General features: G+C 41.4%; 1 protein-coding gene across 3 annotated transcripts in view; it reads right to left on the bottom strand.

Annotated features, from left to right (window-relative positions):
- Positions 1-17,848, bottom strand: part of PATL2 (PAT1 homolog 2) — a 19,388-nt gene continuing 1,540 nt past the window's right edge. Inside the window, exons 2-15 of one of the 3 annotated variants that reach the window (XM_021009221.2) lie at positions 8,852-9,027; positions 8,177-8,257; positions 6,973-7,115; positions 6,102-6,194; positions 5,738-5,879; positions 4,281-4,401; positions 4,083-4,180; positions 3,826-3,876; positions 3,377-3,510; positions 2,688-2,847; positions 1,850-1,990; positions 1,234-1,334; positions 715-864; positions 1-278 (exon numbers count right to left, since the gene is read on the bottom strand). In XM_021009221.2, coding sequence (XP_020864880.1) covers positions 176-278; positions 715-864; positions 1,234-1,334; positions 1,850-1,990; positions 2,688-2,847; positions 3,377-3,510; positions 3,826-3,876; positions 4,083-4,180; positions 4,281-4,401; positions 5,738-5,879; positions 6,102-6,194; positions 6,973-7,115; positions 8,177-8,257; positions 8,852-9,016 — 1,683 coding nt within the window. In that variant the 5' untranslated portion in view covers positions 9,017-9,027 and the 3' untranslated portion in view covers positions 1-175. The remainder of the gene's footprint in view (positions 279-714; positions 865-1,233; positions 1,335-1,849; positions 1,991-2,687; positions 2,848-3,376; positions 3,511-3,825; positions 3,877-4,082; positions 4,181-4,280; positions 4,402-5,737; positions 5,880-6,101; positions 6,195-6,972; positions 7,116-8,176; positions 8,258-8,851; positions 9,028-17,848) is intronic. The other 2 variants (XM_078151383.1, XM_078151384.1) reach the window with 2 other exon arrangements.

Genomic DNA, 17,848 nt, shown 5'->3' on the forward strand with positions numbered 1-17,848 from the left:
TTGTTCCAGTTTTATATGAGCACTTTAATTTAAATCATGCACTGCCCAGCACTCCCTTCCCGAAGGTTCTAGGTTTCTGCACTCATTAGAAGAACAGTAAAGAAACCTGGGGTCCCCATTGCAATTACTGAGGAAAATCAAAAAATTCTTCATGTGTGTTAAGGGCACAGCTCCTTCAGTGAATTTTCCCTTCTTCAACTTCAGCCCTAACAGACTGGTATGTAGGTGGGCAGGATAATTTTCCCAAATAAGTCAGGTCGGTAGCCACAGGGGCATAGCTGCAAAAAACAAAAACAAAACCAACTGTAAACAGTCTTTGGTCTATGAACTTAAATTCTGGAACACCCATAAGAACCCTAAATACAGTTTATATAAACTTCTTATAAGATTAAATTTCTGGGAGGCGAAAGTTAGATCTTTAACACATATACTAAGTGTCTGGGATCCCTGCCAGAACCAAATAAAATGCCTGCCAACTCAAGAAACCACTCAGGAAGAGTGGTGCTTGTGATTTAAGTATCTTTTCCGACTGTCGTGTCTTAGTTTGGAGGACAATGGAAACAGAATAGGACAGAGGTAGAAGAACTGAGATACCCCAAAGCCAAGTGTCCCCGGCTCCTATTAAATGGAGCAATGAGAGTATGGAGGGAAATGGAATATTAACTGGGATGAGGCTTAAACGATGGTGGTTATGTCTCTTCATTGCCCACTTACTCCATTCTGGCTTCTAATTGCTGTACTATTTGTTTGTCCACATAACGGCAGAACAGGGAGGGGAGGTTGCTGGGGACAACAAGTGGCTCTGCCAGAGAAGCGGTGGACATGTGGGATATCTCCCAGGCAATTAGAACCACCATGTCTGTCCTACAGAGGAAAGAAAGCTCAGAGTAAGGCAGGGATAACCAGAGCCTGGTATATTTGGAGAACAAGAAGGGGACAAGCCTGTACCATCAAAGAAAATTCCAAGTTCTCAGGTGCCAACAGATACCTTAAAACCCCTATCTCCTCTTAGTATCTTAGTCAGCTGCAACAAAACAGACCTTACTGAGTAGAAGGGACCACCAGCTGTTAATATCCATGAGGTACTAAAGATAAACTACCTTGAGCTCACTCGAACCTCTTCCCTTCTTTACCCAGACTAGTGAGAATGCAAGCAGGAAAAATCTTATCCAACCCAGCACAAAGATAGCATAGTGATGCTAAAGAAGCAGGTCTATCTGAATGCTTTCTCACCAAGCTGCAAGATCGCTGCTGCTGTGTTGTGTCAGGGAACAATTCAAGGACACCAGCTGCTCCCCGTGGCTCAGAAGGGTATAGAGCAAGGAGATCCCAAACTACAAAAAATGGAGCAAAGGGCAAGAAATAACATTGGGTATTCAGTGGCTCCCAAGGCCTTGCTTCCATCACCTAACTCAAGGGAAGTTAATTTAACCTCTATGGGAATAGTCAGGATTTTCCATGGACTGAAGAAATTCTGATCTTTTCCTCCAAGAGGGCCAGATAATAATAGCTAGCATTTATATAGTGCCTTAAGGTTTGCAAAGTACTTTATAAATATCTCATTTTATCCTCACAACCACCCTGGGAGGCAGGTGCTATTATTGTTCCTATTTTGCAGATGAGGAAATTCAAACAGAATGCCTTGCCCAAGGTCACACTGCTAGTAAGTGTGGCTGGAATGCAGAGGTTTGTGGAAAGGACCTAGAGGACATGCCTTTCTATTATAAGTATACCATTTGCGACCACACTGCTTGGGACACTAAGGTATTCACTTAAATGAGATCTAGTCACCAAAATTAGAAGTGACCTATGTTCAAGCAAGTCTCTTTGGCCTTATAGGCCACAATACCTGGTTCTGAAGAACTACAGTGATTGGCCGCTCTTGGGATCCAGGTTGTAGCACCATCAGTCCCTGAAGCCCTTGGAGAAGCTCACTAAAGGCCAAGAGATTGATGCACTTTCCCATGGGCTTGAACAGCATATGTAGGGCCTATAGGTAAGGGAAAAGGCCAGATACTATTTCAAAAGGAATTGTTTAATAAATAAGCTCATTCTAACTTGTCCTCCATTTTACTCCTTTATATCCTTCCTATTGGCTCTTTATGGTCAGGTTTTGCAGGCTACCATTCCTGATATCATTCAATTCAATTCTGTTATCATTCATGTTCCTCCAGCCCTAACACGGCCCTCTACTCACCCCTGCCAAGCCCATTTCTTCCATAATGCCTTAAAGGAAAGAAGACTTGGTGCTTACTAGCTACAAGCATGATTCCCCTACCCAAGGCCTACAATTACATATGTGTAGACATCACTGCACTATCACTGTGTGTCTTGGCTAGGTCCATCATATCCGAATTTGTGTTTTTATCTAGATGATATAGCATATGCTACATATTTCCTAACTCCTTGATTCCTGAAAGGAACTAAAAAGCACAAGTGAATAAATTACTGCTGTCCTTTCCATAAGGTCTGGATGAAAGCCCTTAGCACACGAGGTGGGCCCTCTGTAGAGAACTAATGGGATGATATAGACAAAAATTGTACAGCATAAAAAGGCATGAATGGGCTATGGTCTATACCGTGGAAAAACATCCATGGAAGTCTCTCTCTGGAAGAGCCTCACAAAAGATTAATATCATCACCAATCTCTGATAGAGGTTAGGCACTCTGCCCAACCCCAAGCGTACCTGATCAGCTGTATCCCTTCGAATTAGGAAGGGCAAGTGACTGGTGATTGATAGGACAAGGTGGACTGCCTGATCCCGTGGAAGCAGTAGTAGTAGCCGGGCCACAAGGACCTTTCCTTTCCTCACTGATAGTACTTGTAGGAATCCATTTGCTGCTTCCCTGCAAGTGAGATTGGATCACAGAATTGAGAGTTAGATGGGACATTAATGGTCATCTAGTCCACCTTCTTAATTTGACAGATGAAGAAAATGGAGCTTTTAAGTGACTTGCCCAAGATCACACAGTTCATAAGTAGCAGAGTGAGGATTCAGAGCCAAACACCTCAAATTTGTAGAAGTGATTATGTCAAGAAGGATGTTCTAAGCACAGGGATGGGGAACCTGTGACCTTGAGTCCAATGTGACCCTATGGGTCCTCCAGTGTGGCCCTTTAACTGAATCCAGACTTAACAGAACAGTCCCCCTGGGGTGAGGGACCTGTGGCCTCCAAGGTCATCAAGTGTGGCCCTTTGCTTAAAAAAGGGCTGCACTTGAAGACCTAGAGGGCCACATGTGTCCTCGAGGCTGCAGGTTCCCTACCCCTATTCTAGAGAAACAAGACAAGTATAGTTTCTCTTAGAATGGAACTCACATCTACTCTAACTGTCCCATAAGTCCTAGGGGGAATGAGGAGGGTCAAAGGTACTCACTCTGAATTGTCCTGATCACCAGTCCTCAATTCCTGGTAGATCTTCTCTAGCTGTTTTCTCTGCAGCTCATAGAAATAGGACTTTGCTAGCATACCCTTCTGATTTTCCTCCAATTTCAACAGCTGAAGGAACATCTGGAAGGAAAGAGAAGCATAAATCTGCTGAACACCTGCCATCCTCCAGGCAACCTTCTCTCCCCCAAATTTTCCATAAGCACCAGCAGAAGTAGAGCTATAACAACTACTGGAGGAAGTCATAGATGAACCTCTGGACTTTGTTAAGAAGGGAAAATTTTAGGTTGAGGTAGGCCAGGACGTGAAATCAGTGAAAAGGCAGATGCTGTTCTTTGATTTAGAAATATCTGATGGAGAATTTGGGTGAAGCTGGTAGATTCATCCCTCAGGAGGTGAGAAGGTTAAGCTGGTAAAGGGCTAACTGAGGAGTCTTACCTTCTCAATCCGATACAGTACTTGAAGCTTCTGATTATATATTGCTGAATCCTAGGAAGAAAAGGGTACTGGCTACTGATCCAACGTCCAGAAATGGAAAAGGCCCAGGACCTTAAGTAAAGTCTGAGCAGAAAACTCAGTTTTGGGGTTTAGCCTGACTTTTGAACTCAGTTTAAGGGACTGAGTAACACTAGAACTTGCCTAATGTTAAAATAAAAGAGATAAAAGGAGAAGCTCTAAGTGAATAACGAGCCTACCTGCTCCTGTGAACCATGCGACACTGCATCAATGGCCCGGCGGGGACCAAAACAGGTAGATACCGCCACCTGGCCTAGGGAACCTTCGATTCGAACCACTGGGAAAAAAACCAGCAGGGTGAGGCCTAACCACTGCCCCCTCTCACTCAGTTTATTCACAAGTACACCCTACCCAGTTCGGCGAGTTTTCACTCCTACCTGATTCATAGTCCTCTGTCTTCTGAATGTAAGGGGTCACCAGCTTAGGTGATTCCAGCCTACCCCTTCGCCCAAACAGCTCCTCATCTGCCTGCTTTCTCTCTAGCTTTTGGTAATATTCCTGAGAGCAAAGGGAATGCAGGAAGGACATGCAGAAGGTTGACAAGGAAAACAGGCACAGGGCTACGGTCCGTGTCTGACTGGGAAGCAAGTGGGTCAAAACATTTCCTTATACCCCAAAGAGGCAGGATTCCTTTTAGCATGAAAAATGCAAATGAGAAGAGAGACGTAAATCAAGACAAAGAAAGGAAGAACTCAGAGTGAATAGGAATGGGGGAAAAGACAGAGGCCTTGGTTTTGAGGTTAGGAAAACGAGGAGACAATTTAGTAATTTTGGGCAAAAAGATGGCTGGAGTAACAGGGAGAAAAGGGGAGGGGTACCATTATTTGCCACCGCCTAAGCAGTTCACAGAGTACCAGAAAGTGATTTAATTTTGTAAATAGAGATTCTTGCTTAATCAACCCGGAGAGGTTAGAGCAAAGGTAGAAACCACATTGCAAGATTTTTGCTTTGGGAATTTTGATTTGACACCTCCTGACTTTCACTCATTTACAAACTCAGTCAATTTGGGGAGAAGGGTCCTGCTAGGTTGATGTGCAGTGGACTAAAGGATTGTCAATCAAAAATGTGTCAATTAGGTGTTATAAAGCAGTTCTCAACCTTTTTTTGGCATCATGAACTCCTTTGACAGTCTGGTGAAACCTATGGATGCCTTCTCAGAATAATGTTTTTAAATGAAAAAAATAAATTAGGATTACAAAGGAAACCAATTATATATTGAAATATAGTCTATAGAAATGAAGACTGTGATAACATGTTCTCATGGCAGTCTTAACAACTATGGTAATTTGAAAATAGTAATGAGCAGAAGACATTTCAAGACATCTGTAAGAACTGTAATATGTGAAAAGACCTCCGATTTCTATTGCCGATATAAAGTCATAGGTACTACTAGTATGACTGTGGCTTATTGCATACCCTCATGGTAGAAGAAAATGCTAAACTTCAGGTAGCGAGAGGTTAGTGAAAATAAAAATGTAATTTTTTCCCCATCCAAGTTTACAGACCCCCTGAAATCTTTGGGGTCTGTGGATCCCAGGAACTTCTGCTATAAGGAAACAAAGAGGTCATATCCAAGACGGTACCATGAGGACTGGGCTACACCTGTTTAGTCATTGCCTCAGAGGATCGTACATTTAGAGCCAGAAGGAACTTTAGAAGGTGATCTAGGCCAATCCCTTAATTTTATATATAGGGAAACTAAACCCAGAGAGGGGCCTTGTGATTTGCCTAAAGTCGAACAGATAATGGAAAAGCCAAGACATGAACCTGGGTCTCCTCCATCTACAAATCTAACATTCTTGCCACTGTGCTACCATAGAATGAGGGAGCTTACCTGGTAGTAGTAGTCATCCAGCTCAGGGTTCTCACTTTGCAGCTGAACCATCTGTACCTTGATCACCCAGTCTTTCTCCCTTTGATTCATGAGACCAGCATAGGGATCTGGCTTCTGGGACCACAGTTTCCCAACACGGGGACTTTAAGTGAGGAAGAACATTCTTTTGATGTCTGGGCCTCTCTTATCCCCTTCACTCTCCCAAAAGAGAGGCTGGGAATGGAAGGATGGGGGGGCAAGGACAGGGATGACAAAGGTGGGAGATCCCAATTCATGCAGACGTTCTGGGTCCATATTCTCCCTCCCCGGGGGAATAGCCCACATCCAAACAGATCTTTTACTCCTGCATTCTGCCCAGTGTTACCTCTGGTGTTTATGACTACTCTGTTGTTCCTGCCGCTGCTTCTGCAAGATCCGTTGGTGCTGGGGATGCAGTTGGGTCTGGTGACTGGGGAGACTACAAAAAAACTCAGACAAGGTAGCAAGCAAGTTCTTAGCCCCCCACTCCTGAGATTTATCCATCTAATTTGACTGTTTGGTATTTTTAACAGAATTTCCTTTAAGATAAGAGATCTTAACATAGGGTCTGTGAACTTGGGTTTTTAAAAATTTAATATTTTGACAAAAACTGTATTTCAATGTAATTTCCTTTGTAATCCTCTGTATTTTTGTACTTAAAAACATTATTCTGAGAAAGGGTCCATAGGCTTTACCAGACTGCTACAGGGGTCTATGACGCAAATAAGGTTAAGCACCCCCTGGCTTTAAAAGGATCTCTGTAAAGAGACAGTTTTTAAAATAGAATTTTAAGAACTTCCAGAAAAGATCAAGAATTCTGACACAACTTCCCATTCCTACCTTCCTACATGGACCCATCCCAATCTTAATTCAGTGGGACTCAGTCCTTCAAGATATAGCCCTTATGGCTCTTCCTAGGGAGGCAGTACTATAGTTGTTAAAAAGGAAAAAAAAACCCCAAAACACTAGATTGGGATTCAGGAAACTCAAGTTTCTTCCAACAATTTATTAGCCATGTAAACTTAGACAAACCACAGTTTCTCTAGGCCTCATGAAGTAAGGGGTTTGGAGAAGATCCCAAGGCCCCTTTTTAGTTTTAAGTCTGATTCTTTTTTCAAAGGATTCAGTGGTCTTAGCCTTCTACAGCTAATACTCCTAAGAATTAGTCATGGGAAGGACATATCCAAAGTTCTGGCAGTCTCTAAAATCTAAAGTACCTGAACCTTGGGGGCCATGATGCTGGTGGACTGTAGAAGAGAGATGGGTCTGGTGAGGGCAGCTGAGGTCCAAAGTGCCGTGCTGGAGAACTGGCACTTGGATATGTAGACCGGAAAGAGATTGGAGACAAATAGTCCATTGTCTGAGGAAGGAATCAAAAGACTTAGGAAGAAGGGTGTCATTTGATCAAATACCTCCAACCCCAGTCTCCCAACCTTTCTCCTATTTACTTCATCTCTTAAGTAGCTTTGTATTTTTTTTTCAACTTGCAGACCTACCTCATGGACTTCTTTTTCCCTGGGTAGTGTTACCCAACACTTTACATTTCAAACAGCATTCCCTCCTGGGAATTTATGCGCCATTTTTTAAGGCTCAAGGTAATTAGGACAAAAAAAATCAATAGCAGGAAGGTATTCCTCATCCTATTCTACTTCTCTTTTTTGTGGATGAAGTAGGATTTTGATGGTCATTTCTAGATAAACATTCCTAACACTAATATAGCAAATCCACCAGCATAAGATCTTCCATTCATACTATTGTTACCTTTTCTTCTTCTTCCCAACCTCACTGAGTCAACCCTTGTCTACTTCACTTCCCAGTTTCAAGATCCTTTTTTCTTCCTCCTCCTTATCCAACAAGAGGGGGCTAGCTTCTTTCACTTCCTTTCTTTCCCTACTGTCTGCTTTATCGTTTGTTCAGCATAGCCCGACATGCTACTCTTTCCCTGGCCTCTTTCCTTTACTGTTCTCCAACTATTTCTACCAGGTCCTCATCCTCCTAGATGATAATATCCCTAGGATATTATTCCATCACCCTAATTGAAGGGGTTCTTCTTTCTACTATTAAATTCAATGCTATTAAATCCAAGGGTTCCGCCTTTTGGACATTAAATCCAGCATGGGAATGGAGGAGACATAGAAATGAGATTAGAACCAGGACTCTCTTCCACTAATTTCAGTAGACACACTTCACTGCAAACTAACTCAGCTCATTGTAGTCACAAACAACAGGGAATAGGACAGAGGGACATCCATTCCTGTACACCCATTGGTATGTCACCCAATTTAACTATTATTCTCCAGAGCAGGGATCAGAGGAGACTCAGCTGTACAGAAATAGGGAACAGTTGAACATGTTTTGGGTTTTCATTCTTTCCAGGACTCAACCAACTCTTCCATGAGGTTGAGAATGTAGCTGACTTACCTGACACAGAAAGTGCAAGGATACTGGAGACATCCCCAGCCCACTGGGGGCCTTGAGTCTTGGAGAGCCCTTGTCTCCTCTCTAGAGTAAGGATAAAACTTAGACTTATTTGGGTCCTTTATGTTATCTTCTGCAAAGGCTGTCCCACCTCCTCAGTGTGGGAAGGGGCTGAGAGGCTAGCTGGCCACTCATTGCTCCCAGTAGTCTTAATCATGTTAAGTCCATTTCAAAGGAATCATACTTCCTCCTTTAAGAGGACTATTTGGGTAGTTCCCTTGAATAAAAACTCTTCAGATTGATCTAGGTTTTATCCTAAGCAGGAAGCAAGATGGGCAATGCAGAAACAGGCTGAAAGAGGTTTAGGGAATTTCCAGAGGGTCAGGAGAGCCTTATTTCCTTTTTGGGAAATCTGTACCATCTTTCCTCCCCCTATGCTTTTCATTTTTATAAACCACAGGAAGCAAAACAAGCAACAAAAACAGATTGGGGGAAGGGTAGTGTGAAGATCAAAATTAGGTGGAAATAGCTTCTTAAGCCCTAAGCACAATATGATTACTTGAAATCAGGACACTCTTTGAGGATGATAGGGGAAAATTAACAAGGAAATAAGAGGGAGTGAGAGATATGGAGTAATGGGAATGTGGGGAGAGCACAAGATCCTTTCCCCTATAGCACCTGGGCACCGTGAATGGCACTGAGCACTGCTGGATCTCCCAACTCATTCTCTTCCTTTTCTTCTTCTTCTTCTTCCCCCTCTTCCTTGGCATCTTCTTCCTCGTGGATTCTGCTCGCCTTCTCAGGGATCTGGTGACCACAGGGTTCGCCAGGTCCTTGCTCCATTAAGTTTAAGTCTAGAGAAAGGGCAGCCCAAAACCCAAATTTAGGAAGCTCGTTATGTCCTAGGCTAAAGAAAGGGCTTCCCAGCTATCTCCTCCTCAGCTTGCCCTCTGACTCTAAACTATCCTCAATATCCCCTATACACAAAATACTTTGCATTATGGAGACCACCACTTCCTCTGAACATCCCATGTGTATAAACAGGCCCATGTTACACTTTCTTAAAATATATTAAACCGGACTGGTTCCAAACATCTTTGTTGTCTTCCTCCTAAATAAGGACCCCTCAGTCTTCTCTTCCCCACACCTAAAAACCCTTTCTATTGCCATTTTAATTGGGTATCAGTTCCAGCTGCCCCAACAGTCCTTTTCCTGCCAGTGAGTTCCTGCACTTCCTTGACCCCCAGCTTTTCATCTTGACATTATGTCTCTCTCCAGCATACCTTCGATACAATCCATTTTGCCAAGTGGGTTGACTGCCCCAACTGCCATCTCTTCCATAGGCAGACTCTCATTTTCCAAAAAGTAATCCTCTAAGACCTGTGACAGGGCAGGCCCTTAAAGACATCCTTCTTCCACAAGAGAGGGTTAAACTAAACCCTTACCGAGGCAGAAAAGACGCAGGTCCCATCCCCAAGGCCAGACTGAGAGGAAGCAGTTGACTAACTCCTCCAGAAGGACAGTAATAACTTAGTATTTATTGACTACTAACTATACCCCAGGGAAGAAGGAAAAGAAAGAGCTACATTGGCCCTGGAGTCAGGAGGACCCAAGTTCAAATCCGGGAGGGGAAAGGGAGACTGGAAGAAGCTTTACACTCCAACTCTCCAACTCAAAGTTGCCACAGGAAATGGACCACTGACTGAATTTAAGTTCTCTACTCTCTCTACCAATATAGGTCAGCACCTTTTCTGCAACTTATTTTAGTCTTAGAAAGTGAGAGTGCCCTAGAGCACTAAAAAGTTAGGTGATTTGCTCAGGGTCATTCAACCAGTATTTGTCAGAAGCAGAACTTGAACCCAGGTCTTCCTGGCTCTGAGGGCCCCTCTCTGTCCACTACACCCCTCACCAGCCCAAGGTATACCGAGAAGTTATTAGAGGAAAGAAAAGGTAGTGCTGAAGCCACTGGCACTTCTCTACTAGTACAAGAAGAGGTGGTGAAACCATGATGAGCAAGAAGAAATTAAGACAGATTTTACATTAGAAATCTAGAGTGACTTTATTCTTCCCTTAGCACTTACAGCCTGGCTGTCAATGAGATTTTGGCTACATCGAGCCATGGCAACACCTGTTCTGGGGCCAGAGCCCACTTGGTTCCCAGCTATTTAAAGGTTCCCAATCCCACACACTGTTCTCTCTTTAAAGGGACAGCACTCCCTGGTCATGAGATTTTGGTAGGAGTGTGGGTGCATAATTAGGGGATAATGAAATCTTTGCAACTGGAAAGAAGTGCAGAGCTTGCATGATTGAAAATGGGGTATGCTGAGAATAAAAGGTCTCCAGAATCTATGGGATCATAGGATTTAGAGTTAGAAGGAATCTTGGAGATTATCTAGTCTAATATCCTTAAAGAGGTTAAGTGACTTGGGGTGGTGAGTGGCAAAGCAGACATTTGAACCCAGGTCTTTTGACTCTAAATCCCACATTCTTTCCAGCACATCAGAAGCTGTACACCACAGCTTACTTTGTGTCTATGCTTTTTTTGGCACCAAAGGTAGGAAGGAGGAAACTGTAGTTCTCTCTATCATCCTTGGTAACTCTGAGAATGGTAGCCATTTTTCCATGAAAAATGGTTCTGAATGCACTGAGACAATTCAGCCAGTAGAACTGTGAGGGGGAGCTGCTCCTGACTCTAGCAATGGTGGAACCATCAGTGCAGAATAGGCGTCTATAGAGAACTGGTTAATTTTGATTACTCTGGCACAGGGTGCTTTCCAATCCACTGACTATCTCTAACTAGGGCCCTCTACTACTAGAATGGGGTCTAGAAGCCTTATCACCTTACTTTAAAAAAAAAAAGCTTTTGCATGAATTATCCATGTAATGTGCTTTTTTAAAAATAGCAAGAGTCCTGATCTAGAAGTTGTCATTCAGTTGTTTCAATAACATCTAATTCTTCATGACCCTATTTGGAATTTTTTGGCAAAGACACTGGAATGGTTTGCCATTTCCTTTTCCAGCTCATTTTACAGATAAGGAAACTGAGGCAAACAGGGTTAAGTAACTTGCCCAGAGTCACAAAGCTAGTGTCTAAGGCCAGATTTGAATTTAGGAAGATGTCTACAAGTACAAGAGAGAGAAATGTACAGAGCTAGGGAATAATCAAACCCAAAGGACCACCTGAAGACAATCTACTTTTTTAAACGGCCTTGTCTTGTGACCACAACCTTCGCACTTTGCTGAAACTTCACACATCATTATTTGTTCTATGACAGGAAATAAAGTATAATGAGAATTTTTTTTTTCCACATTAAGATGCAGGCTAGAACTTTTCATGTGCCCTAGATGGTGTCACCATTATATTCACTGGGAGCCAGAAATCTGAACTAGGAGAAAAGAATTCAAGTAGATGGGAAGTACATTCTCTTAGAAATCATGATTGATTAAATACCTTCAGCTAATTGCTTTTCAGCTGGTTTTCTCAGGTGCTAATAAATAACTTACTTTGGCATTATTGAGAAAAGGGCCAAATGATGAATTTCAGAGTTCTGGAAGTGAGTTGATAAGCTGCTTTATAAACAAGGCTTTTCTGTAGTTGCTATGAGGAAGCAACATGCTGATGGAGCTTCCTCTACAGGCAGAAGCTTTGAGAAACCACAGAGCAGTTAATTAACTGCTGTCCTGTGGTATGTGTGAAAACAACTCCCCAGCCCCAGGTGTGTGGCAGTTTCGGGCTCAGGCCCTCCCCGAAGCTTATCATTTTGCCTCAAGGCTTGGCTAGTGCTTTCCTTCTCTGTTATAGTTTAACCAAGTGGGTTTGTCACAGCTATGAATACAGTCTCATCTGGGAAAGAAAATAACAGAAGGAGACCTGTAGAGGACTGGACTTGCCTTCTATGGCAAGAATATACTTTGGTGGGTAAGAAAGAGCTATTTGGATATAGTAACCTCCTTCAAAATAATATCTATGTATCCAGGTTTTGGATTGATTTCCCTATGGGTGGAAAATAAATCCAAAGCCTTTTCCATTCAGATCCTCAGAAGGAAAAGAGGAGGAGGCATCTCAAGATGACCAGTATCATGGAATAATAGATAGACCTCTTTCACTGGAGACAGGAAGGCCTGGGTTCCAATCTTGGCTCTGACATTTACTGACTGGGTGAACATGGACAAATTAAGTCCCTGAGCCTCAGCTTCCTCATCTGAAAAAATGAGATAACATATGTAAAGGACTTTACAAACTTTAAAGGAATATAAAGTAAAATAATTGTATGTTTTTATTATTGCCTGGCTCACAGAATTGTGGTGAAGATTATTTAAGATAACAGCTAGTGCTTTAAGGTTTGCAAAACACTGTACCTGTTATTTTATTTGATCCTCACCTCAACCTTGGGAGGTAGGTGCTATTATTATCCCCATTTTACAGATAGGGAAACAAAAGCTAAGAAAGTGTAAGTGAATTGGCCAGATTCAAAGAGTTTGTAAGTGTCTGAGAAAGGATTTGAACAGTGTGTCTTCAGGACTCCAAGTCTGATGCTCTGTTTACTGCTTCACCTAGTTTTCTGTCCATGAAGTGTTAGGGCTACTTAAACCTTAAAGTATTATACAGATCAGAGCTTGTTACTAAGGAAGAGGCAGTCTAAACCTATAGTAACATTTATGTTAGGCAAATAACATTGAGGTTATTTCAATGTGCCTTGAGTTGAAGTAAAGGCTAGATCAATACCATTAGCCCAAAACAGACGTTTATTATATTCATCAATTTAATCTCTCTCTAACCCTAACCTTACCCCAAAATCTGGCCAGATCTCTTTTGAAGGCTTCTGTATTAATGTATGTTCATTCATTCAACAAAGTAGCATGGGGTAGGAAGACCTGGGTTTGAGTGCTGTCTCTAACTTGTATTTGCTGTATAACCCTGAGCAAGTCACTTCACTCTGATAGCTTATCTGTAAAATGAGGTGGTTGGACTGTAACTTCTAAGGTCCCTTCTGGGTCTAAATCTCTGATCCTAAGTATTTATTAAATGTCTGCTAGGTGCAAAGTACTGTGCTAAGAATACAGAAAGTGAAACTGCAGGTGCTCTCACTTGCCTAGATTAAGCTAATTATTAGTCATTATGAGAGTCACTGGAATGCATTAAAGGAGTCAGAATTGTTAACTCATAACAGTAATATGATGATCTTGGTATACTTATGAATGTTATTTAATTATACCGCATGAGACTTGAAGAGCTTTCTCCTTCTTACTCCTTTCTGAAACATCCCTACGTTAGGGTAGCTCTATTTTATAAAGAAAATGTGGCCTGAACCTAGTAATAAAAAATCACATACATATAGCTTTAATGTTCACAAAGCACTTTATGTACATCATCTCATTGATCCTCACAACACCCTCATCAGGTAAGTTGTTCAGTTATGTCCAACTCTTTGTGATCCTATTTGGGGTTTTCTTGGCAAAGATATTGGAATGATTTGCCATTTCCTTCTCCAGGTCATTTTACAGATGAGGGATGGAGGTAAACAGGATTAAGTGACTTGCCCAGGGTCACACAGCTAGTAAGTGTCTGAAGTCACATTTGAACTCAGGAAGATGAGTCTTCCTGACTTCAGACCTGGCAATCTATCTACTTTGTCACCTAGCAACCCTTGTCAGGTAAGTACTTCAGGTATTGTTACTCCCATTTTATAGGTGAGAAAATGAAAACTCAGGAAAGCTAAATGAATGGATCATGATTATATAACTTGTATTTCAGAAGCAGGATTCAAACCTAGGTTTTTCTTGCCTCAAGGACCACTGACACTTTCCTTTATTCTGGGTTGTCTAGGAGCTAGTGTGTCACAATTTAAGCTATCTAAGTTATGGAAGGGTGACCTGTTACTCCTTTGTGGTATGGACATATGCTATATTATAGTGGGCTTGTGCTCAAGATTTTGTAAGAGAAATGGTGAGGGTCGAATTGGAACTTGATATTACTAAGAGGAATTGACAAGACTGTTCCTGCTTGGGTCCTGTTGACTACAAATATGAATTCATCCACAAACAAATGGGTGAAAAGGACTTGGAAGTCATCATAGATTGTCTCCTTATGACATTGTCATGATATGCTGATGTTACTCATAAGACTGATGAAAAGTTGGGGAGCATTGGAAAGAAATGGGAAGGCATGGAGTGGGAGGTAGGCCGGAAGAAGACTCATGATGTCTGTGCCACTAAATGTTCCATAACCAGGCTCCATAACTAGTCCAGGCACTAGGAAGCTAGAAGCTCCAAAGTGGGAAGCAGCAACTTGTGACTTGAGGTCTATTCTGATCCTAAGTACTGCCCATCCCACCACAATTCCTTTGGGTCATTCTCCCTCTCCTCCACCCCCAGGAAAAAAAAAAAGCTTTTTGAGGGCAAAGACTGTTATATTTTTGTTTTTATATCTCCAGAGTATAGCACAATGCACAGTAGGCACTTAGAAGGGTTTGTTATCTCTTTCTAAAGAGGGAACTACCATAGTCTCAGGGTATTTGGAAGGGAACCTTTCCCTATTCTCTTAGGCAGTTGCAGCAAAAAGTTACCAAGTGGTAGATTATCAAGGAACTTTCTATTAAATGAGTGATCTGGGTCCATTTTGTCACATCTATCACATTAGGCACCTAGTTATCCCCATGCTTTCCATCCCGTGACACTTGACCTTTTTAGCCTTCAGAATTTACCAGTCCAAGTCACCTCCCTCAAAACTTGCAGCTGTGACATGGCTATTACCAAAAAATGTCCGAGTACGTATACCTTAGGTTCCCACAAAAGCCCTCTGAAGTCATTGTACTTTTTTCCCAAACTTCCTGTTTTCTCTGTGAGTTGGAATGGCCTTCTCTGGAAAAAAATTGGTTGGGCTCCACTGAACTACAGTCAACCTCAATTGCGCATTAATCTTTCTCATGCTGTTTTCTCACTTTGGTTTCTTTTCCCTTTCTTCCTAATCTTTTTGCCCTCCTTCTATTTTTAACCTGATAAAATAATAACCATATGTAATGTCTTAAACCATTTTCATGTCATCTCTTTACCATAGCCACTTACCTACTACATGACTGGAAATCAAAGTATGAGTTAAAAACGAAAACAAATTATAAAACCTTTTTTCTGGAGTTGGTCTAAACATTTCATTATGTTTGTGTATGATTGCTTCTTATGTGTCTTCTGTGATGCATAAATTTCTAAAGAGAACAAAGTCTGAACTATAAAACCATAAAAAGAACTAGAAGGGATCTTAGAGGTCAGATAGTCAAAGTCATTCCTTATAGATAAGGACAGTAGAGGTTACATGACCTATTCAGTCACATAGCTAATTAATTATAAAAGCTAGGACTCTTATTCTGTCTCCAACTACTCTATGGACCAAAACCCAGGTTTCCTAAACCATTGTATGGAACTATTTCCACTACATTTAAGCATATATATTTTTTTCCATGACATAATAGCGAGGGCCTTACTTGCCAAAAATAATGCTGTATCTGGCCTCAGACACTTACTAGCTATGTGATCCTTGGCAAGTCACTTCACCCTCTTTGCCTTAGTTCCTCATCTGGAAAATGAGCTAGAAAAGGAAATGGCAAACCATTCCAATATCTTTGCTGAGAAAACCCCAAATGAGGTCATGAAGAGTTGGACATGATTCAACAACAAAATGATTTTGGTTTATCTTTCCTGTATGCTTTAACTCCGGTCTTCACAACAGTGATAATCAGAAAATCAGAACTTCAGTGTTACACAAGAGCTCAGAAGCCATCTAGTCCAACCTACAGTTGATTAAGAATCCCTTCTATAACATTCCCGACCAGTGGACGGCTAGCTTCCGCTTGAAGACCTTCCATGAGGAAATCTGGCTGGCTTTTAGTTATTTCCCCTTCCCTAAGTCCTCACAAACTGTCCTCTTTTATTAATGTATTTTAGAATTTTGTGTGGAATAGAAGTAAAGTTTGCTAATTTGTAGGCTCTACTTTCTCTTTTGAAAATTGGGACATTTGCCTTTGTACAGTCCTGAAGAACTTCTCCAATTCTTTAAGATCTTTCCAAGATCATGGATAGGAGCTCAATAATAACATCTGCCAGTTGTTTTTCAGTCCCCTAACAGGTAGTTCTTGGGAGTCTGGTGACTTACATTGTGTCATCAGTTACCTTGTCTTGGGTTTCTACCCCTTTGCTAACCATTTTTGTTCTGTGTTTCTCAGGTCAAAGGCCATTCTCCTTAGAAAATAAAACAAACAAAAGCACCTAGTACTTCTTCCCTTTCACTGTTATCATCATTCTCATCCATGATGAGCTTCAGTCCTATTTCTTCTTTGATTCTTTTCTTGTCCCCAATATGGCTTTTTTAAAAAGTTCTTTTTGTTGCTTGTGGCATTCATCACCAACCTATTCTTAATTTAGCATTCTTAGAAGAATTCTTAGAAGACTATGCTACCTGACTTAAATGGAAATGTGCTTTGCATGACTACACACGTGTATAACCTAGGTTAAATTGCCTGCCTTCTCAGTGGGGGGGGCAGAGGAGGAAGGGAGGTGAGAATTTGGAACTAAAAATTTGAAAAAAAGGAATGTTAAAATTGTTTTTATATGTAATTGGGGGAAAAATAAAATAATTTTTTTAAAAAGACCATCTCAGTTATTTTCCCTTGCTTATTATGTCATGTTTAAATATCTATAATCCAAAGTTGTTAATGACTTCTTTAGGCAGTTCCCCATTTTTCCTCTTATCAGAACAATTTCTACTTATGCGTTTAGAATTTAATTATTGAAAGTTTACCATCCCTCTTGGGCCTACTTCCCCCACAAAGTACTAAGTCACTGGATCCTGCCCGTCTTTTTTCTGAACTCTGAGATTTCTACTTCAGCAGTCAACTTCTTGTTATTTCTTTCACTTTTTGGAGAATGAAATTATCATTATGGTCACTAACAAATTTCTCTGCCATTGCTACAATAGTATTCTCTTTTTGGGTTGATTATTTGTTTCCCGAACTCCTCATTTAATTTCTCCTTTTGTCCAAATGGCTGTTTAACCTGGGTTGTCCTCTTCTTGGGGGATTTTGAGGAAGAAGAAATCTTTATTGTAGAAAATCATGGGATGTTTGTGAGAGATGAAAGGAAGTTTAGGAGACTGACCCAATACCCTTAGTTTACAATGAGAAAACAGGAACCTAGAGATGTGAAGGAACTTGTCCAAGATCATGTATGTAAAAAGACCCGAGTTCAAATCCTCACTCACACTTAGTAGCCGTAGAAACTTAGTCAAGTCCCTTAACTTTAGTCATCTGAAAAATAGAGATAGTCATAGCCCTACCTCGTGGAGGGTCAAATAATGTCATATGTAAGGCACTTTGAAAATATTAGAGTACTAATATGCTAGCTATGAAAAGTGGTAGTGGTAAAGGTGGTGGTGGTGATGGTAGTGATGGTAGTAGTGGTAGTAGTAGTAGTAGTAGTGGTGGTGGTGGTAGTAGTAGTAGTGGTGGTAAGTGGCACAGGGGATTCAAATCCGAGTCTTCCGTCACCAAATACAGTTCCTGTCACATCACAGGCCCATTATTCCACCTGAAGTCCATCTGAAGCTAAATCTGGATGGTCATCTTCAGCTAAGATTGAGGCAGGGAGTCCTTTAAATTTTTTTCTTTTTTGCAGTGGGAATAATGT

The sequence above is a fragment of the Phascolarctos cinereus genome, unplaced genomic scaffold, assembly GCF_003287225.1.
Source record: "Phascolarctos cinereus isolate Bilbo 61053 unplaced genomic scaffold, phaCin_HiC Scaffold_3;HRSCAF=262, whole genome shotgun sequence".
Lineage (NCBI taxonomy): Eukaryota > Metazoa > Chordata > Mammalia > Diprotodontia > Phascolarctidae > Phascolarctos > Phascolarctos cinereus.